The sequence below is a fragment of the Scomber scombrus genome, chromosome 18 (assembly GCF_963691925.1).
Source record: "Scomber scombrus chromosome 18, fScoSco1.1, whole genome shotgun sequence".
NCBI lineage: Eukaryota > Metazoa > Chordata > Actinopteri > Scombriformes > Scombridae > Scomber > Scomber scombrus.
In genome coordinates, this window is record NC_084987.1 from 18,495,188 (window position 1) to 18,518,038 (window position 22,851).

The 22,851-nt window shown below is 42.2% G+C and overlaps 1 protein-coding gene across 3 annotated transcripts; it reads left to right on the plus strand.

The window, feature by feature from the left end:
* Window positions 1–239: 239 nt before the first annotated feature.
* On the plus strand, window positions 240–22,851 carry epn2 (epsin 2). Of its 3 annotated transcripts, XM_062438605.1 has the most exons (11): window positions 240–373; window positions 8,302–9,100; window positions 10,484–10,638; window positions 15,115–15,227; window positions 16,154–16,258; window positions 16,698–16,872; window positions 17,418–17,570; window positions 18,077–18,106; window positions 19,274–19,309; window positions 19,598–19,822; window positions 20,346–22,851. In XM_062438605.1, exons 2-11 carry the CDS (start codon window positions 8,670–8,672, stop codon window positions 20,702–20,704), a joined length of 1,782 nt encoding a protein of 593 aa, XP_062294589.1. In that variant the 5' UTR covers window positions 240–373; window positions 8,302–8,669; the 3' UTR covers window positions 20,705–22,851. The 3 variants fall into 3 exon arrangements, with proteins under 3 accessions (XP_062294589.1, XP_062294588.1, XP_062294590.1); XM_062438604.1 differs by lacking the exon at window positions 19,274–19,309 and having other exon boundaries at window positions 18,077–18,169; XM_062438606.1 differs by lacking the exon at window positions 19,274–19,309.

Sequence of the window (22,851 nt, forward strand, 5' to 3'; positions counted from 1 at the left end):
TGATTATGACTCTATATGGAGTTTGTGACACAGACCTGCCCTGATGCTGTAATGTTAAAATTAAGAGTTGCTGGGTAATTTTCTGCAGGGAAGGAAGGGGCTTTTTGTGCCCCTGGCAAACCAAGCCGCCTTGGTCACACCCTTCCCGGCTTCCCCCCTCCCACTCTGCCCGCCATGTTCTGGAGGAGGAGATACGTGTAGCCTTGGTTTAGCTTGCTTAGCATTAGCAACATCCAGCTAGGCGGAGGCGCAACAAGCTCCTTGGACGCCGAAATAAGTACACTATCTTGATTTTCCCTTGGAATTGGCGAAACTCATTTATGGTTTTATAGCCCTGGACTATAAGTTGAACATACGTAGCGCAACAGATATGGTAAGTTGAAGTCGGCTTTGGAGACAGTCGAGTTGTTTTGTTTTTCCAGGGTGTCCTGTAATCCTGCTCGCTCCGGTGATGTCTCCATCGAGCTCCCGTCTTGGCTACTAGCTGAAGAATTGCTAACTAGCCTAGCATGCTAAGTGGCTGTCTTGGCACAGAAAATAAGCTTGGGTGCTGACAGAAATGGTTGTGTATTTATACGTAGGACTTATCGTGAGTCATGTAAATAGCGAGAATAGTCTGACATTTAGATGCTGAACAGCTCAGTGCTTTAGTTTTCTTTAGCCGGGCTTCTGAGGAGATAAGTTCTGCGGCTGGCTAACCTAACATACGGTCTGCTAGCTTTGATCCAACTTTTTTCAAAGCCAAGTGTTGATCGCGTATTAGAAATTATTCAATGGCTGGAAAACCCAGCGTACTGTCGGGATCAGGGGCAAAAACTGAGCAGTACCGAATATGCCAGTAAACAGCCTTAAGCCATTCTAGACATCTCCTAACGAGCCGAGTTAACGAACTAAATCAACGCAAGTAAGTTAACATTGTTCTCTAGCTAACGATAACTAGCTAACAAGTTTGCTCTCAACTTGCTAGCGTTAGCGGTGCGTTAACCGTCAGTGAGCTAGTTGTTATTCCGCCTGCTGCATTAAAGTGACGTTGCACTAACTGAGATCTTTGCTACACCCAACATCATTTCGCAATTCAGACAGGTCAATTGAATGAAATGGTTACCTCATAAACTATTTGTTAGCTAAAGCTACTATAGCTTATGTGCTACCAATCACACCAGTTAAAGGAAACGCAGTGATTTGTTTGCTCTTCGTTTTTTGAGCGGCATTACGTTAATTCTATGGTTTTCCTAAAAAACTACTGATGCACCATACGTTCAGAGAGAGAGGACTGCCTAGTTAGCTAAGGCAGCTGCGTGTAAACAATGCAAAACTTGACGTCTATGTACTAATTGAGGTTTTTTAGGTATATCATTAACGGTGTGTGGGCGCTGTCTGTTCACTCACTCCGGCTAACCCCCCCAGTGTAGGTAGGCAGGCATAACTGTTTGCTGAAAGACTAAAATTAAGGCAAATGTTTTTATTTAATGTTGCATTGAGCGTTGTTGGAGATGCCGGTGTTTTGGGATTTGAGCTTCCTTATTAGAGCTCGACTGAACCCATATGAACATGGTGTGAGAGAGGGGCAGGGCTTTGTCTATTGTCAGGATGATCGGTCAGTCACAGTGGGTGACAGATGCATCATCACCGTCCTCCTCCCGTCCCTGACTTGGCTTTGTCTCTCTCGGCCGTCCATGGAGGACAAAAGGCTGGGTGACATGTGGATCAGAAGGTGGCTACTTGTCCTTTCTTTTCCTCATGGTTTCAGGCATGGTCATCACACCTTACTGTCACTTCAGAGCTTTTGCAACATGCGTTAGTGGCATTGTTGTCTACTGGTTGACACAAATCTTAGTTTGGCATGTTGGAACTTAATCCCTAGTATGTTGCTTGTGCTTACAATTGAATCAAACTTAAAATTAATGGATGGTGAAGGAACCGGCTGGATAACTTAATGTCACTTTGTTTTTACCCCCCCCACCCCCCCCACTTCCTCCACACACACACACACACACTCAGAGGTACAATGGTTGTGCAAGCCTTCTATCTCCAGATCAGCTTTACCCTTGCTGTGTGGGCCTGGCAAGGTAGACTTGTTCTCAGTGTACTAATCACAGTTAACAGGTTTTGCCAAGACACACTGACGCGCACACACAGAGGATAGGTTTAACTTGATATGTTCTTGTATTTCCAGAGTTTGCTCTCTCCTTTATGGACCATTGCAGTCAGTATTGTGTTGTCTCACATACTGCTCAAATGTTGAATAGGACGAGGGAAGCTTGTTTTAATAAGTGGTCCTGTTCTCTGTCTCTAAAATGTCTTGTCTACACTGGCCGTGTAGCAGCATGCAGCACATCAACAACTGCTGCGAGTCCTTGGGGCAAGCCAGATTTATACTTGTCCACTGACGTGGTTCTGTTGCAGGCACATTTTTTATGACCCCAGTCCATGTCCTTGAGTATTTGTCAATACAATACTGAATTATTTTTATTGTGTTGTATTTGTCATTGTCATTACATCAATCAGCTGGCAGGGCATTTGCATGGTTGGCTCCTGTGTTTTTAAATAATTGCCACCGGGCGTTTTTGATGGCTGGTGCACTGGTTCCAAGCAAACAGGATCTGCAGTTGATATGGCTTTTATGCTGTTGATGTGGTCCGTCCCAAAATGCTGAGATCAGCCCCAACAATGTCCCTGCAGCTGGGGTGTTGACATACCCAGTAGATGCCTCTGCATGAGTTGGTAGCTGAAGCACCACTCACTGCAACACTAGATGGTCAGTTTGTGTTGCGAGTTTATTACATACCTGACGTGATTGTGTTGAGATGTGTTTTTTAGGTCACTTTGTGATAAAGAGTGATAACTGCTGCTACAATGTTTGCTCTGGAAAAAGCTTTGCTAGATGAGTTTTATTGTTTTTTATGTCAAGTGAAATATGCCCCAATCACTTTGGAATGATCTGTCCAATGCAGTTTTTTGGTGGCTATTTTTGAAAATCAATTTAAAAAGTGTAGATATTACACTACCACACCATAGTGCAGTTATTTTTATCTACGATAAAAGCCATTCCTCATAAGACCAGATCAGATAACAGTGTAATCTGTTAGTTCACAAGTATGTCATTTGGTTAAAACGGGATTCCACAGTCAGGTTTCATTTGAATTTTCTGACTTTGCATGTAACTATGCACACTACAATGTTGTCATAGTTCCCTGTGGAGGTGGTGTGGTTAATTTTGGGCATGTGGTGTATTTGCTAGGTCATTTATCTTCTCTTACCCATTCAAAAACTGAATTTGGACGAAGCCCAACTCCGAGGTCATAATAGGTACACGTGTGTAGTTCCAGAGCACTGTCAGTTTTTTGCTGACATTACCCTTCTGTCCTTCATCATTATAAGCATTATAGGCATGAATTAGGTTTTTTTATACATACTGTCCAGATATTTTACCAGGGTGTACGGTATATGATGGTATTTGAGTTAAAAAAAAGTTGTAAAAGCTGAGCTGATGAAAGAAGTCATTGTAGTATGTATGACATTTCTTAATGGTCATGCGCGGGTCAGAGTGTTTTTTAACACCTGCACCCACCTGACCCGCAATAATATGCATCAGTCAACCACCCGAACCTGACCCACAAGCCGCCACCTGAGTACTTAAGTGGAAGTACAAGGCAAACATTCAATGAATTCAATGAACACATAGTTTTATCCATCCATCCAGTATCACAGCAGAAAACTGCTGAGTAAATGTCAGGAACAAACTTACTGAGGGCCAGCAGTTGAATATCAGCTTGAACAAAAAACATTCTTGCGAGTGTCCTTTTAATACAAACATGACATGAATATCTCAAGTTTTCAGAGCGGTTATAGTCTTCGAATTGTTTCTGCAGTTTTCACTTCCTGCGGAGTCAACGAGTGGAAATGCGGATAGCGCCTCTCTGCCACTGCATCCCAAATTGTGGTCGGAGGGGAGGATTACACGCTGCCTTCAAGTGCTTCTTGTAAACTCCAGGTTTACTCGGAGTCTGTATTTTTAACAGTATTGAGGATCATACCATCTGGATATCCCACAATATTATGATACCAACCAAGCCTATTATGAATATCTATATGAATTTGAGAGCCTGATGGTTGAGAAGAGAGGTAAAAATGCTAATATTGGGGGCGAGGGGGAACCATTTGAGTAGGGGGAAAATATTTATTATCATATTACCAAACCACAGATTTAGTTCACTAACAACAAGCTTATGTATTTTGGTATCTTTGGTACTTGTCCCTGAAACAGGAAAGCAACATGAGAGAGCAGGACTCATCCGACTTAATTGTCCTCATTTGTTTGCTCATTGTCAACGTGTGTCAGTCTGAGATGGTCAGACACAGACAGGAAGAGATTGGAAGGGTGGCAGCAGATGATGGTTGTGTGAGTTCATCTGGAGCTGCAAGAAGGAGACCCCAGACTCAGTGATTTTTATGGTTATCCCCCTCTTCCAACAGCTACAAGGCATCCTGGCAGGAATGATGATGGACATAATGAAACCTGCACTAACACATGAATATGTATTTCTGCACACACCAGTCCTGTGTGTGCCCCCCGTCTCTCCTGGGGGCTCGAGTGATCTCAGCACAAGAAGGGCTGAAGGAAGGCGGGCCGGCTGTGTGTTGTGGTTAGGGGGGTTGTTCCGGGGTGTGGGGTTTGGGAGGGGGTGGGATGGACGAGACAGACTCTCCTCTCTTCCTCCTGTCTGCTGAGGGTGAATAGGTGATTATAGCAGCAGATGTGTCATTAGGTCTGAGCTGTATTCATGCGGATGCAGGGTGACGAGGGAACTTTGGGGGGGGGGGGGGTCACGCTCCACAGGAATCACATTTCATTGGCGTTTAGTGAATTTACAGGATATGCCAAGTTGTTTTCTTACCCCTAAGCACTCCTCGTTTCCTCACCCTTGCACCCCCCCTCCCCCCAGCTGTCTTTCCATGGCACTGTGAGGCAGGAAGCTCCACACACAGACACAAGTAACTGTACTTGTATCACTTGCTACTTTTTGGAGATTGAAAAACTTGAAACTGTTGCATTCAATGCAGAGACGGCACCAACAGCTAATCACTTTCAGCGTTCTCGCTCTGTTTGTGCACTCGGTTGTGGGGCATGTCGGTGCAGGCTCGGTGCAGGGATCAGATTACTAAGTCATCACGGGCCTCCCTAGATGACAGGTAGAGGAACAGCAGCCACAAAATGATCTCAGAAAGCCCATGTTGATATTTATTTCTGACAACACGGATTTGAAAAGAGATGCGATGAGTTTGTAACTTATGTGTGTGACAATGTTGCATGACAGCAGTGTGGGAGATGAACGTGTGTGTGTCCAGTCAGCAAATTTTCTCTGGATAAATTAAAAGTAGACCAGCCTACATGGTAATCTGGCTAAGTGATCAAGCCAAGGAGATCCTGCTGTTTGAATTTGAGCTGTGTTACAATATCAGATTGCACTGAAATCATTAATTTCCTCTCCAAACAGCCTGTACCTCAGGACTCAAGGTACAACCTAAATAGACAAAGAAGCAAACTCATCAGTAAACGTGTGTTTCATAACTTTGTTTTACTGAAGAGACTTTTTGCATAATAAAGAGTTTGCATAATTTATATGTTGAGGCTGCACAGCTGTGAGTCTCCACACACTTTCCAATTGTGTGTGTGTGTGTGTGTGTGTCAGTCAGGAAGTGATTAGTAGCAGCGCTTCTGGTTTGTTAGAAACAGGACAGAGGAGTCATCAGTCTCTCCACCAGTCATCATTGACTGGAAATGGTTTATCTCCTCTGCCACGCACCAAAGGGTGGAAACACAGTTTTACTCACTGATGGCTCTGGTGTCTCTCATAGACGTTTACTGAATGTTAATACTCTGGTTTGTGGAAAGAACACAGAGAAAGACTCATTGGGTCTAATGTCTGAGAATAGGGATTGAATTGATCAGAAACTAGATTAGTAAATCCATTTCTGTTTTAATCAGCAATGTCCTCTGGCTAAACTAGTATTGATACAAATAATCTGTACATGATGTTAACTCTGGAAAATCTTCCTTTATTTGTGGAAAATGTCAGAGTAGTTTAATAATCCAATTACTCAGACCTGCAGAAACGTTAGCGCTTAAGTTTCACCTGGAATGTTTTTGCAGCGCACCGCTCAGCAGTAGAATGCAGGTAGAAAGCTCACTGATGTTTACTTGCTGTTTTAGCCAAGTTACCCTGATTACCCATGCTCATGTAGTATCGCTGTCATCATTATTATTAAAATATGTGTCATGATGTCCGTATTTAAACAGTATCTCGTCCCCTCTGCCCCTCCCCTCTCTGTGACGGTCATCGTTGAATGAAGCTGTTTGAAACCCCTGTAAACAAATGTGATTTCAGTCGTGTTGAACAGCACGTTGTAACAACCGGTTCTCAGCGATCATAAATCAGCATAAAACAGTCAGCAGGAAACAGAAGGGTTTCGTTTTTTCACTGCAGCATAAACTGTTTCACTAATAATTCTGGCTAATGAGCTGTAGCTGTATCTAAAAAAATTAGATAATAATAATAATGATAATGACATAAAAATAAAGGACCACATTTTTTTCTGCTACCCCAAAAACGAGGTGTGTAGCAAACCATGAATTTTGTGTACCGTTAAACCCCAACTATGTACACCTCTACTTACAAGGTGTTTTTTCTGCTCACATTTACATCAGTGTCACTAAAAACTGTTATTTTCAAACATACCTAATAGACAAAAAATTGGCAAGATTTAGAATTTATGGCATTTATCCACAAGTGGAGCGTACACTAATATATTTTTAATACAGTAAGAAATGCATTTTTAACCTTAGATTTGGTGGGAGTTTTCAACCAACAGCATCGCAGCAGGGGAGTGTTATTTATACAGCACATTTAATGAAAGTTTAAATCAATGTGTTTACCATTAAAGTGCATACAGCAACAAGTGATATAAAATATAATTAATTAATACCGCCATGAAGGATGGCTTAGATCCAGTCCTTCCCCACCTCACCTCCTCTGTCAGCTCAGCTCTCGTCTTCTGACATGGCTGCTACTATTCTGTCATACGGGCTACTGCAGTTCCTTAGAGGCAGAGTGAACTCGCAAGCATAAAAAAAACAAACTAACAGTATAACTAATTGTATTTTAAATAAACAGAATATTAATACCTCTACATTAGACACTGGTGTTACTTGAAATAAGATATTTCTGTTACACAGGCTGGATGATGGGTCGTCGGTTAATGAACATTTTACATTACATGCAACACATTTTAAAACCAGAAGATTGATTGGATCCATATATTACTAATATGAATTTTCTCTGTGATTTTTGATATTTTTGCTAGAGCATATTAACCTGCGAGACACTGGTTGTGTAGGCCTTCTTGTGCGATTCTGATTATTATTTTTATACTGTTTTCATCTCTCTGACCCTCTCATTGGTTTCCAGTAATCTTGTGTTTTCTTCTGAATGTTTTTGTGTTTTATGCACCCATTTCTTGCTTCCAAAGCCCACCCAATGAGCACCCGCTCGAACTTTCTGAAAAGCCTCGAGATTGGCGTGACCACATAAATTTGACTGCCCTCATTTTCAACACCCTGCCTTTTAATTTACAGGCGAGTCAGATTACTGTAAACTCATGTTAAAATTACAAAAGTGGAAACACAGTTCTTGGTCACACCGCCCTGGCCTTGTTTAACATGAAGGAGGCAGACTCTCTCAGTGCCTACCGCATGGAAATTGCTTATCTAAGTGTGAAAATATGAAGGCTGTTTTTGTTTTGTCTAGTTTCAAAAAGGAAGGACTACAGTCAACACTATAAATCCAAATTATCTTCATGAAGTCTCTTATTGTTGTGGTGCGGATTAGGATTACAACACACAGAATTAAACTCAGATTAGACCCAAGGCTCTGCTAGATATTTTGGTGCCTGTTTAGGCTGATTAATTTTATTTTTCAATGGCCCTGTAATGAAAGGTAGGTTATATTTTTTTTAAAACAACAACTACATGCTTAAAAGGTGACTACTGAGGCCACTAATTTGATACATTGTGAGTGCTGGCACATTAAAAGTGTCATAGTGCTAAAATGAATAGCTATCTGTTGGCATATGCAGCTGTGGGTATTTACTGCTCAGAATGAGGAAATTATGTGATCTGTGCTTCTTTTAGTTTGGCTACAATGTAACATTTCTTTTCACCCCTCTCATTTTACTTCCTAGATATCAGTTTTTTTTTCTTTTCCTTGTCGCACTAACCTGTTATCTGTCTGTCTGTCCTAGGTGATGGCGTGGTCATGTGTGCAGCCAGCGCTGTGTGTGTGGGGATGGTTTTAACAGACGCTGTTCTGGAGGACTCAGGAACACTGCACTGGCCTGGAGAAGCCTCTTAAACAAAACACCTACACACCACACACACCTTGAACACAAGATTTACACTTACACACTCCGCCATCGTGCTGTGAGAAAGGACACAAACGCACGGACACTTAACACTAGCTTCACCTAGCATACAAACACATTTGCACATTCTGTGTGTGTGTGTGTGTGCGTGTGTTTTTTAGCCTTTCTACGCGGAAAAACGTTTTTTCTCTCTCCTGTGTGAGAGTGTACATCGCATTTCTTCTGCTTGTCCCACCTCCACCGCAACAATGCCAAGCTCCACCATCCGCCGGCAGATGAAGAACATGGTGAACAACTACTCTGACGCAGAGAAGAAAGTCAGAGAGGCCACCTCCAACGACCCCTGGGGCCCGTCGTCTTCGCTCATGTCCGAGATTGCCGACCTCACTTACAACGTGGTGGCCTTTAGCGAGATCATGAGCATGATCTGGAAGCGGCTAAACGATCACGGCAAGAACTGGCGCCACGTCTACAAGGCGCTCACCCTGCTCGACTACCTGATCAAGACGGGCTCGGAGCGAGTGGCGCTGCAGTGCAAAGAGAACATCTTCGCCATCCAGACGCTGAAGGATTTCCAGTACATCGACAGGGACGGCAAAGACCAGGGCATCAATGTGAGGGAGAAGAGCAAGCAGCTAGTGGTGCTACTCAAAGACGAGGACCGCCTCAAAGGAGAGAGGTGAGATTTTTATGCATCTGATTAGAACAAACAGAAGATAAGAAAAGTTTGAAATCAACATGTATTTAATGTACATGTACTCATTTTGTGGTTAGCATTATTATTGCTGACAGATAAGTTAATTCCAGGTCAAATCAACAGAAATAAGAAAAAGAAAATAAATCCCAACTGACCATCTTGGATTTGCTTCATACTTTTTATAAGTTTTTTTTTTTGTTTTAGTTTCTGAGAGATCACTTTTGAACTATTCATGCTTGATGCCTGAAATTTTCAGGAATTGTTTTAAGTCATTAGATGTCTGTAACTTGTAAAATATTTGGCACACAGTTGCATACTGAAAATTGGAGCACTATATCTCCACACTGAACCACAGCAGATTGTTTACATTTTGATATGTAATACTCAGGTTATAATTCTTTCTTAGCAACCAGGTGCTGGCTGAAAGAAGTAAAATTTCTGATTTATGAGGCATGGAAATATTTCATACCTATATCAAGAGCATATTGCCAATGTATGACATACCATAAATCATACCACATGAACAAGCTTGTTTTATTTAGTTATTGCACAAAATATGCTCCTGCTTTTGTTAGTGTAACTTTAAGAGTAACAGTATGCATCAAAGCTTCTATCATTTCTATAAACTGGACAGTGCCAGTATGTTAATGATTGTCTGCCTCAAGGTGACCAACAACAACTGTAAGCAAAATGAAGACAGGGGTTTTTCCCCTTGAAGTATAGTGTTGTGGCTCTCCCACTGGGATTCGGGGTACGTTGCTCATTGTGTTTCCCCACCTGTTGGTTCTAAACACAAGATCCTTATCTTATCACACAGCACCATATCATCTCTGTTGTTTTGTAAGGGATCTTGTATTGCCAAGAGCGCAAACAAATGAACCACGCTTGAAAAAATGGCTGCAGATTTAATGTCTTTCCCAGATTAACAGTCTTAAACAAACACCACTCGGAGCATGAGTTGTCTACTTCTATAATTCCCTCTTCTTGCAACTGGAAGATGCTGAATAAGTAATTCTAGTAAAATAAAAATTGTGATTAAGATGACACGACTGCTGGTCGTCTTATGTTAATCTGCTTGTTTGTTCATCCATCTCCGTCTGTCTTTTAGAATCACAGACACTGGTGGACTTTGAGAAAAATTTGAATGTTGCATAATTTCCAGAAAGATATTAATTGTCCTGAAAAGGGATGTTTCATCATTTGTATGTCAGCATGTTTAATTCTCATTAATGATTTTGCTGTGGCATTTTAGAAAATTGAAATTCTGATTCTTGAGGCCTCCAAAGACTAATTCAGTATTACTTTACCCTCATGTATATCATGCTTATTTTATTGATTACTTTTTTTTTTTTGTTGCTCTGATAGGTCTCAGGCTTTGAAGACCAAAGAGCGTATGGCCCAGGTATCCACAGGGAGCAGTCAGATGGGATTTGGTCGAGGCTCATCTCAGCCCAACCTCTCCACTTCCTACAGCGAAGAGTACGGCCGGTCCGAGGGCTCACCTGCCTCTTACCACGGCTGTGAGTACAAGCTTATTATGACCTCATAAGCTGTACACATACGCACGCACGCACGCACACACACACACACACACACACACACACACACACACACACACACACACACACACACACACACACACACACACACACACACACACACACACACACACACACACACACACTCAGACACAGGGCACTTTCCATTTATTTTAAACAGTACATGTAATACAGAATACTCCATCATACTGTATTGTGTCCCAGTTGGTGTAACTTTGGCCTACATCCTGAAACCTGCCCCTCCCCCTGTTCTGTCTCTGGTTTGCAATCCTGCAGTAGGGCCGCATTCCTCAGCTCACACACACACACACACACACACACACACACACACACACACACACACACACACACACACACACACACACACACACACACACACACACACACAGCCACACACACACACACACACACACATACACAAAAGAGGAAGCAGAGTTCACCCCCCCCCCCCCAACCTCTATCATCCACATGACAGAGAAATCTGCTCCACTTTTCAATGATACAGTCATTTCTCCAGAGACAGAGTTCGGGAGAGAGATGTAGGAACAGTGACAGACTTTTCAAGGAAAGCAGTTTTATGACATGGAGAAGTAGCTAGAGAAGAACTGTCCCTTTCTGTTCATGGAGAGTGAGAGTGTACATTAGTTCATACTTATAAAGTAAAATGGGAATGTATTATGAGTTAATTATTCATAGATCAATCTAATATATTAAGAAAACGATTCAAGTATATTTAGCCAATCTAGGAATCAAATCACACAAATTTCTCTCTAAGTGAAAAAATAGATATATGAAAGGCAGTGGTGTAACAGAATGCAGCCTATCTGTGATCAGTAAGGATCACCCCTGCCACTGAATGCATCATTTGGGACAAAGTAAACAAAACTGCTATAGCTACAAGTCATGGACAGACAGCGTGTCGCTAACAGGGATTTTGAAGAGCAATGACCAAACTAGCATTTAATGGGTCCAAAGAGACGTTTTTACATGCGGTTTAATTTGCTGCGACTATAGCTATCCAGCTGCTAACTGATGTTAGCATTACTCTTTTCCCCAGTACATTTTCATTCGGTGGCTCGTTCAACAAGCTAAGCTTCAGGGAAAGACATTTGTTCATGGTTTAAGTTATCATCAAGTTTTGATCACTGCCATGTTTAAAGAAGAAGGTGTCATGCCTCATGTCTCACTTTAATTGAGTATGTATATATATTTTTAAGATTTTATTTTAGTTTTGGACATCTAGAAGGTTGTTTTCATTTAAGACTATGGGCAAAAGTGATCTGAAAAATGATCTGATCTGTGACTCAAAACTGTGATACGATTTTAACTGTGAGTTTTGTGATCCGTTGCCCCTCTAATGAAAGGGTTCCTTAAAGTTATGAGGTGATAAGTAGTCAGTACTCTTGTGTTTCTGTTCTAGTTTCTAACTAGCACCCAGTTCCCTCCTCCAACAGAGAATGAAAAGCAGAGTTCAAATGGACTGAAAGAGAGAGAGTTAAAAACAAACAGAAATCACAGGAAGTGGGGTAACTGAGAGAGGGACAGAGGGGAAGAATGGAGAAATGAAAGAGTGAACCTTGGCCTCTTTTCCTTTCACCCTCTGACCCCAAGCCCTTTGTACACAGCAGGGTGGCTACGTGTGAGTGCACGCCTATGGGTGTGTATGCATCTTGTCTGTTGTCATGCGTGTGATTTCAGCTTAGGTGGATCTTACGTGTTGTGTGGAATGTCCATTCGTCTTTTACTTAGGGTGTGTGGCCCACATTACTGCATGTAAGCGGAAGCTCCTGCAGCTGAGTCATCAGTTGAGAAAATTGAAGGAGAGGCCAGCCAATGACAGTTATGCTGGGATGTCGATGTGGGCGTTGCCAGGCGGGATTTTTTGGATTCCAGGCGAACTTTCCGGTTATTGTTGCTCAGGCAGGGTGTGATGAAAGGCAGGCCATGCAAGCGTATTCCACAAAGTGTCTGAAAAGGTCGGACATGTGTTTGATCTAGGGCATTAAAATGTCCTAAATGTGGTTTCATTCTTTTCCTTTTCAATAATTCCATGTATTTTTTGTTCTTCAGCTCACTCCATTCTTTACTAAACATAAACATTTATGTTGTGTGTTAATATTGAAATAAACAGATTTTAATACGTTTTTTTCCTCCTAAATGTTTTGATTAACTAAACATTGTGAGGAGAGAGCAGTCAGAGAAGAGACAAAGTGGCTGCACATGTGGGGGTGGCTAGTGGTTGACACCCTGGGATAGACATTCTGTGAGCTATTATCACATCATAAATGCACTACAGATGACACAAGCGGTCATCAGACCATTTCAGTCCCTCCAGACATCTGTTCATCGCTTGAATTGCTTTCAGCTGGTAGAGTCTTACATTTATTTGAAGGCTTTTGTAAGTTTTGGTTTAATAGGTAGTCATGAAACTTAGCAGTGCAGAAAATTAAGATGAAGACATAAGAAACAACTGGATTAAACAGCTGACACAGAAGCGGGAAACAGTGTAAGAATAATGTGTAAGATTTGTCTTTTTCAGCTTGCAGGCAGAGCAGTGTCTGTGAGGAATGCCAGGAAATTGTGATTATCCATATATGGCCCATTCCCACAGAAGTAGGCAAGAAACTGGCGTGTATTTTACTTGGCTTTGAGATGTGTTTATTTGTCTGCTTGAGTCTCTACTATCTAGTGTTGGCAGTTTAGTCTCTCTATATGTTTCATGGTAAAAGCTGACTGTAATACCATTTGCAGCTTAATGCCACAGCTTTGCTTTCAAAATAGAGTTCACAAGTTATTTTCTGCGTACTGTAAATTACATGAGATCATTCAAACATATTCAATATTTACATTGTCTATTTTAATGGTCGGGTACAGCTGTGCTCACTGTCTATTTAAGGCAGCCTTGTAGCTGATGTCGAGTCCCAGCAGCTAACAAAACACACCTCTACCCCTGGTACTTCTGCTCACCATCCCCTGGGACACACAGCATGGATACAGAGCAATGCTCATTGGTCATGCAGAATTTTGAGTTTTATACTTTGTTAGCATACAGTAGGATAGGTATATATTTTTTGTTTTTATTATATTATTATACAAATAAAGTTGGTAACAGTTTGTTTCAGATGGTTACTAATTTCAAGAAAAATTCACAGGCCGAGCCTTTCACTGTTCCAGTGTAAATGGAAATGTTGGAGAATTAATGTGTAAATACAATAGTATTTTTTTTTTGGTGCCACTAATAGTACACATTTGTACCATTAGTGTTTTATCATCATGGAAACATTTGAAGTGGTAAATTCACTGTGATGTTTATCAAAAATCTGCTGATGAGACTTACTGCTTTAAGACGTCTTGACAGAGCGCGAGGATGTTAGTCAAAGTGAGGGTTTCAAAGTTAGTTGTGTTTAATTATGAAAGTCGTCATCATTGTTTCCCCATGTCATATACACATATTGGAGTCATTGTTGTGTTTCTTTCTTTCGTCTTTTTTACAATTTAACCTTTGCGTTTCTGAATAGCAACCAACATACATGATGTAACATTATACACAAGATTATCATGATGTGATGAATATTGAATGAATGTAATTGTGTAAACTTCATCAGCAGAGCATGTCATGACCGGTCTTTGTTGTTTGGAGCAGAGACACAGGGCTTACATTGACATTTTTTTCTATTCATATCCATTTATAATGAATAAAGCAGCTTTGTATATGAAATATTACATGGACAATCAAATTGAGTCATAGAAAACAGTTTATTCAGTCTACAAACACATTTACATTTGCTGGACTGTGTGATGAAGCTGAAAGTGTCATTATTTCGAAATAAAAGACAATTGTAGAGGGGATGTGGTGAGGGTAATGTGGTGATGTCACTGTGTCTTTTCATCACCTCCCACGCCACGCTTCCCACGGAAACTGAGAGGTTACTGTTTCCAAACTGAAAGACACACAGTCACACTTAGAATTAAAACATACATTCTTGGATTACTTAATGAATGTCTTTTGGCGTTGCAACTCCTAACTGCTGGCCAGATAGCTTGTGTTTGTGATATGTGAGTGTGTGTTTTTACCACGTGCAGGGTCTCTGATTTTTGTACCACATGGCCTGATCTAATCCAATAATCTGAATGTACCTGTCCTGACTCGTGTTTCACAGGCTCACTGAAGGCCTATAATCAGACACACACACACACACACACACACACACACACACACACACACACACACACACACACACACACACACACACACACACACACACACACACACACACACACACACTCAAATGTGACAATTCAAATGTGTCTTGCTTTAATGTGATTGCATTTTTTATACTAGTTTTAAAATGTACATAGCCAACAACACAGCTTTTCAGTACAATTATGTACGGTATGTGATGCGATGTTAACACACACTCTGAATGTGTTTGTTAGCCACGTCTCCCAATGCTGGCTCAGAGCTGGAGCAGGCCAGACCTCAGACCAGTGGAGAGGAGGAACTACAGCTTCAGCTGGCTCTGGCCATGAGCAGAGAGGCTGCAGAGCAGGTACACACACACATACACGATCACATGTGTGCTAACACGGCATAGCATAAATCCATGCATGTCATTATCTTTTCTCACTGTGCGCATTTATTTGAAATTAGCAGATAGTTTACCGGATTTGGTGTAAATTACTTTATTTAAAAAAATGTTGATTTTAAAGGAAGATGATTGCAGCTTTGTGCATTTGATGATGAATTTAATTACCTTGGTTACAGCAGTAAAACTGAATCTTTTATTGCATTCTGCTACACATCACTTTTTTTATCCTAGGTCATTCCCCTGCAATTACACATACTTAAAAATCTTTTTGAAAGCCTATCAAGCATTAGCACGGCAAATTAATAATTTTTGTTATCAGCATCTAAATGCCTAAAACTGAAAAAGAAAACAATGAACATTTCTGACATTACAGCCAGAACTTGGAATAATTTGATTACTATAGTGGCATTGAACACACTGAAAGTACTCACCAATAAATTAAAACACAGTGATAGTAAGCGATGCAGTGAAATGATTTTTATCCAACAGGCAGATAAGCACTACTACTTGATTTCAACACACAACCGACCAAATTATGTCACACACATTACTAGCTTGGGTTAGTGTTTTGTAAATAAGATCAGATAGTGAAAATAATATGAGCAACTGCACCCAAGATGTATGAATGTATCTGTGTGTAGGGCAATATGTCCCTACAGTATATCGTCATCAGCTGTTTAAAACTAAATGGATTTTAACTCTAACTCTTAATTGTCTTCCCTCACTTCTAAGTCAATTTGGATTAGAGATCTGCCAAATAACAAAATGTAAATCATTCTGCACATATCATGTCATCTACAATGGCAAGACTGAGGTTTACGTTCTGATATGAATTGGAGGAATCACACATGCTGCCTGTGCTCAATGGGTTCTGGGTGTGTGTTCAGGAGGAGCGCATACGCAGAGGAGACGACCTGAGACTACAGATGGCCTTGGAGGAGAGTAAGAAAGAAGGTCCAGGCTCAGCAAAACTGGCCAAGAAGAAGAAAGAGGTAAAATACTCAACAGCGTGGAGACTAGAGTGACTCAGTTGTCCCATTACCATGCTTCTGAAATAATCTCGTCTTTCCCCGACCCTTTATTCAGCCTGACCCTGTCTGCTCCCTCAGTAGCAGTAATGAAGCCTCGAACTGGCAGCAGACTGCCTAGTTTACTCATCATTATTCTGCCTGAATAGCTGGCTGACTAGAGTTGAGGGCATGCAGAGCACAAGTAATGAAGAAGTAGGGCTGTATGACTATAGCTCGTGTTTTTTCTCAGCACATAATGACCATCATCAGTATGTTTGAATATTATTTGTGCTGTTGAGAATAATGGCTGACCAACAGATGGACTTTCCTCCTCTTCTATTCCCTCTCTGTCTTTACTGTTCCCATTCTCCCTCATTCCTGTCTCATGTGTCTCAATCTTTCTTATCCACTTCCTCTCTAGCCACAGTCATCTTTGATGGATCTGATGGATGTCCCAGAGCCTGGCGCCAGTGCTGACCCCTGGGGTGGCAGGGCTGGGGCCGGGGCCGGTGCTGGAGCTGGAGCTGGAGCTGGAGCTGGAGCTGGAGCTGGAGCTGGAGCTGGAGCTGGATCAGCAGACCCTTGGCAGCCTTATGGTATACACACATACACACTCAAACTGGAAAGGGGTTATGATTATCTGAACAGAGGCTGTTGCTGTGGGGAAGTGTCAGTGTTTTCGTGCAGTTTTGTGTGTGTGTGAGTGTGTGTGATCTCTGTTTTCCACCTGCAGCTTTTAGAACTGAGACTCTTTGTTAATAGGAATGCAGCTCTGCTGGCCCAGCAGCATTACTGCACAGTGAGGAGGGGAGGGTGGAGGATGTTAGAGGAAGATATTGTGAAGGAAGGATGTGTAGAGGGATGGCGACACCTGGGCGGAGGCTGTGGAGAGTTAGATCTGTAAATGTTAGATGATTAAAGAGGGAGAGTTGATTGGACTTTTTAGGTCAGATCAGATACATGCCTGTTGTTGAACCTGCATGAAACTACTTTGCTTTTTTATAATTTGTTACCTTCCTCACATTGCTCCTTCTCTTTTTCTCTGTCCCCTTCTCCTGCTCCTCCTTTCCAATCTGGCCTTTTTATTTTGCATGCTCCCCCCTCCTCCACGCTGAACCTTTCCCACCGTCCTCCCCCCCAGGCTCTACCCCTAAACCAGCAGCCCCAGTGGACCCATGGGGTGCTCCTCCTTCTGTTCCACCCATGAAGAGCCATGATCCCTGGGCATCAAACTCTACTCCTGCTTCTGACCCCTGGGGCTCTGCAGCCACTCGTCCCAAGGCTTCCAACACAGGTGACCATCAGGGAAAAGTAGCTTTTTTTAAAATATATATTGTCCACTGGAGTCAACATCAAGGGAATTCACAAAGTTGACCAGTCACCACCACAGCTTTACCTGATTTAGAGGATGACATGTTTTTGCTAGTTAGTCTGTCTTGTAATGGTGTGTTTGAGTGTAAATGTCTTTTGGAGAATTGTTTAGTATGTTTTAAAGTTTGCTCTCTCCTTTATTTGTCCAAACTCATGCCCATGTACATACAGTATACAGTAACAAACAGTCATGTGGATATGGATGCACATCTGCATGCTTTCATATGCTTATAATGATCACTTGTCTATTAATTTACCAAAATATCCATACTCATTGATATTTGTGTTGTCTATTTCCATCTGTCTATATGTGTATGTATGTTTCTGCTGTCTGTATGTGCATTTGTGTACCCTGTGTATTGTTCTCTGTTTGTGTGTGTGTGTGTATGTGTGTGTCTGTTTGTGTGTATACGTTTTCCCCCCCTCCAGATAGCTTTGATCTCTTCAGTGCATCGAACGGTACGTCCAAAGAGGACTTCTCAGAGTTTGACAGCCTGCGCTCCTCCTCCTCTGTCCCCACCGGTACTCACCCTGTCTTCGTCTCTCTATTGACAACGGAGTCTGTGTTCTTCTTCAGTGTCTGAAAAGTTAACCAGTCCGCAGAGACAATGTTTCTGCAGGGCACAGACACAAACATGTCCTGTCTTTGTATGTACTTATCACCAGACCTGAGCAAAGAGAGTGTTAGAACCATTGCAGTCATGTTTAAGTGGCTGATACTTATCCACTGGAACTGCAATGAAATGCTGCAGTAATCATATGTAATGGTGGAAGAAACAGCTTTTTGCACTGGTCTGGTCCCATATCACTGTGGTGTAATCTGATTCAGCTTTTATGTGTGCACTGCTAAATACATTATTAGACCTGAGCCATCACATTTGTGGAACCTCTTTCAGATCTGCTCTGATCTTTAAAACAAAAAAAAATCTCATCTGGTTCATCTGAATCAACAGCAAATATTTGAAAAGTCTGAATAAAACTATAACAACTTGACCAGGTGGGTCTGTGAGATGGTTCCAGTTTGGCACAGGCCTCAGTGTTTTTCCTCATGTGGTTTGGCAGTCTGTGTGTGAGAGTGGGAGGGTGACATTGGTGTCAGACTTTTGCTTCAACTTAACACAAACACCTCCTGATACAGTCAAGGACAAAGTGAAAGGAACACAAACACAGGTGTATAAGGTCACTTTTCCCAGAAAGTGAAAGCCCCTGTTGAAACTCTAAGCCACCTTGTCACCTCATGGTGCTTAAAGGACAAGAACTTTAGTAATGTTAAGAAAGCAGTCTTCTGCAGAATAAGTTACATAAATCTTAGTGTTTGGCTGAAATGTACATGATTCACAAGGCGTTAATGCTCACTCGTCCTGTCTTATCTTGAGTCTTTTTTTTTGGCTCTGCTACATCTCAGTTCCCGTTCTGAGAAGGCAGTTTCCATCTTTGACATTTCCTTGTGTGCGTGTGTCTGTGTCTGGCAGCTGGCTTGCTGGGTTTTTGCGTGTCCATGTGTGAGTGCATTAATGATTGTCTCCACTGCTGTCTGACTGCCGCCAAAAAACAAACAGCCAGGCTGTCTGCCTCTGATGTCCTCTCATAATAGCATCTTCTGATCATTTTATTGCATCAACTCAGTTGTCTTTCCTAGTGAATGTGAGTGTTCAAATGCAGGTGGGTACTCATGTTTATGTGCACAAGAGCAGTGATGAGTGAGATGTTTTTTGCATTTCATTGTAGAATTTGTATTTTTAAAGATGAACATAAAAAGTAAAAAAAAAATTATGAGCCCTTTGTAACCAGTTTTAGTGGCCAATGCAGTGCAAAACTCAATAAGGAAATGTTACTTTCCTGATTTCATGATGTATAAATGTTTTGTTTTTGTTCTTTCAAAGAGAAGTTCAGGTAGCAATGTCTTTCTAATCCACAAAAAAACCTAGTATTCTGCTTTTTGTTGCCCAGGTGATGGGGGCGTAGCATCATCTGTTCCCTCCCAAGCCAGCCTTGCCAGCAGTAGCAGCCTGGACCTCTTCGACCCCCTTCCCACCTCTTTCAGCACCACAAACCCAACTAGAAAGACTCCAGAGTCCTTCCTGGGTCCCAATGCTGCCCTGGTCAATCTGGATTCTCTGGTGACCAAACCAGCTCAGCCACCACCAGTCATCAACCCATTCTTGGCTTCAACAGGTGGGAGGACAAAGAGAAGATATAAAGATATAAAGAAATTGCCTGCAAAATCTAAAATCTTACCACTTCCTGGTGTTTTTTACACTCTATATAAACATGAGTTCAAAGCAGGTAAACATGCTGGATAACTTGTGCTGATTAGATAAGAGTTGGCTAGCTCGGCAGTGAAGCCAGTAAGCCAAAAGACGTGGACATACACGTGCAGGTCTGAACACACACAGGCAGACACACCCATCTACACAGTTTAATACTGAATCATTTACCCTGCCCTACCAATATTAGCTATCAACTCAGCAGCAAGAGAGATGAATCATAGCTATTTCATAAAATTACAGTAGCACATTGTGGTTGGCCATCTTGGTTATAGTTAATCTATTTTAAGTAATAGAAAGTATGGATTAGCATTTAGCACAATAGCATTTTACTTGTTTTAGAACTCAAACCTACATGTAATGTACACAGTTCTGATTCTCTGTGAGCTTAGTATCATTGAATTGCTTTCTTTGTCCATTGCGTTATTTAGGTGGAACTGCTGCAGCTCCAGCAGCCCATGCCAACCCCTTCCAAGTGAGCCAGCCAGTTCCCCCGACCCTCAACCAGATGCGTGTCAGCCCCATGCCCGCTGGGTTCGGCACCATAGCTGAACCCATGGCCATTTCTTCCCTGCCTGCTCAGCCCATCGCCATGGTCCCTCTGGCAGGAATGGCCCCCATGGGCCTCATGATGCCCGGAATGGGGGCTGGCGCCGTGGGAGGGGTAGGTACTAGTGCGGGGATAAGCGTTAGCATCCCGGCCTCCATGTCTATGCCTCAGCCGCTCATGAGCATGCCCCCCCAGGCCGGGACCCAGCCCACCGGAACCACCAACCCCTTCCTTTTGTGAAAGGATGACTTCCACCCAGAGTAACCCCTCCTCTCTCTCTCTTTCTCTCTTCCACTTTGGCTCCTTACGAAGCTTCAACATGAACAAGGAGATGTCTTATCCCATGTATCCCTTTTATAACCAACTCCCAGCCAGGTCGTAGTCAAAACCAGGCTTCCTCCTATCTTATCAGACTTCCGCTTCTCTCTATTTCTCTCAGTGCTACAAGCTGCCTAGTCCTGTGTGTTCCATACTGATCTGACGATGATGTTGATGACCACAAAGCATTTGCATCTGTCTACAGACTTACAGAGTAGCAGGGGTGTTTACAGTTTTTCCACAGAGGCAAGACCGGACCTAGTGTCTCCTCTACTGTCCTCCTCTCATTCACTCGCCTCCTCTCCCTTAGGACTGCTCTTTTCCTCTTCTTCTGTGGTGGAGTGACAGGAGAGTCTGACTGTACTAACGCCAGGATCTTATCTCTTCAGTAGAGCTAATCTTTTATAAGCCCTGTCAGCTGAAAGTGTGTGTGTATGTATGTGCGTGTGTGTGTGTGTGTGCGCACATCTTAGTACTTTTACACTGTGTATATTCCAGTGGGTTTTAATTCACACACTGGAGTATGGATGAGAGAGACAGTCAGATGTGTTTATACTCTGTGTGTATGTATGTGTATGTGCGTGTGTGCGTGTTACTAAGCAGGGATTTTGCACAATTTTTTGCTTTTTTAAAATTTTTCTTTCTGCCACTGTTGGGCTCACCGTTACACCTTAGCTTAGGGAGAGAGGCTAGCCGCTAAACAAATAGAGGACGAGACGACCCACACTGCCTCGGCTCTCGGTACCACTCGGTCACAACTCTCATCTGGTCACTTCAGTTCACCGCAGAACTTTCCCCAACCCTTCCACAAGAACTTTGACCCTACGGGGTCACGGGATTTACACTGAACGCTTATCAAAGGAGATGATGAATCCCTTGTCCTTAAGGGGTTGAAAAAGATGAGTTAACGCAATTTTTGTTGAGTGTGTGTGCTTGCAGGCGTACTGTTAATGCTCAGATACTAACAGCCACATGTCAATGTTTGTGTCACTGAGTCTCCCCCGGTGTGTGTTTTAGAGAAGACATGAACTGCGATGGCATCAGTATTTTGCCATCTGAATTCAAGGAGCGGCATCGTGGGAAATATCTTTTTTTTGGTTTTGTTTTTAGGGTCAAAGGGAAGAGGGAGGTGTGTGTGTGTGTGTGCGTGTGCGTGCGTGCGCAGTTTGCATGAGAGATATGCTTAGCTTCCAAGTGTACTTTAATGAGCAAGTTTTTCCATTTCTCATTTAGTTAAGTTGAAGAGAGAGCTGTTTTCAAGTAAGATCCTTAAGTCGAAACAAGTGGTAATGTAGACATCTGCAGCCTTAAGTGTGCCCGTGTGTGCGCGCAACCACATATCAACGACTGTTCCTATAGCGACAGCGTTGCCAAGAAAGCTCCAGGTTTAAAGGGCACGTCAGCCACTCAGCATCGTGAAGCGAGTTATACCTCCGAGTGGATTTACTGTGGCTAATCTATCTACAAGAACTTTATCTGGTGGACACACACACACACACACACACACACACACACACACACACACACACACACACACACACACACACACACACACACACACTCTCACTAACGGTGGTTGTTCCTGTACTGGTCTATTGATAGCCCAGGGAATCCCACAGCAAGAAAGCGAGACAGGTCATGTAAACAAGCAGTTGTTAATTTTGTTGGTTACTTTTTGTTGTTATTTACTCGTTAGATGTAAATCCATAGCTAAGCCTTTCTGAGTTTTGGAGCTGTGTACTAGCTTAAGCCATGTATCATCTTCATTCTCTTTTGTCTATTTTCTGTCATTCTAGTTTTTTCACCCTATGGGTAGGCTATGTAATTCTCTTCTCTTAGAAGCACAACTGTTACCAAAGTCATAGCGACTGTGATTTCTGAGGATGTAATACTTTTGAGTAGATGAACAGTAGGGTCACACTTCACTGACATTTTTTTTTCTTTTCAGTTTATGGATGCTCATGATATCAGACTCCCATTGTTGTTGTTTTTTTTAATATTTCAGAGCTATTTTACCGTTTGTTCAAAAGTTTGTGTAAGAAAGTGTTACTGTTGGCTAAATATCGGCA

Bases quoted from the DNA above. Each gene is read 5' to 3' on its own strand.
- epn2 (XM_062438604.1), top strand. From the start codon at position 8,670: ATGCCAAGCTCCACCATCCGCCGGCAGATGAAGAACATGGTGAACAAC. The intron at 15,228-16,153 runs GTACACACACAC...GTGTGTGTTCAG, and splicing joins GCAGAGAGGCTGCAGAGCAG to GAGGAGCGCATACGCAGAGG. The intron at 16,873-17,417 runs GTATACACACAT...CCTCCCCCCCAG, and splicing joins AGACCCTTGGCAGCCTTATG to GCTCTACCCCTAAACCAGCA.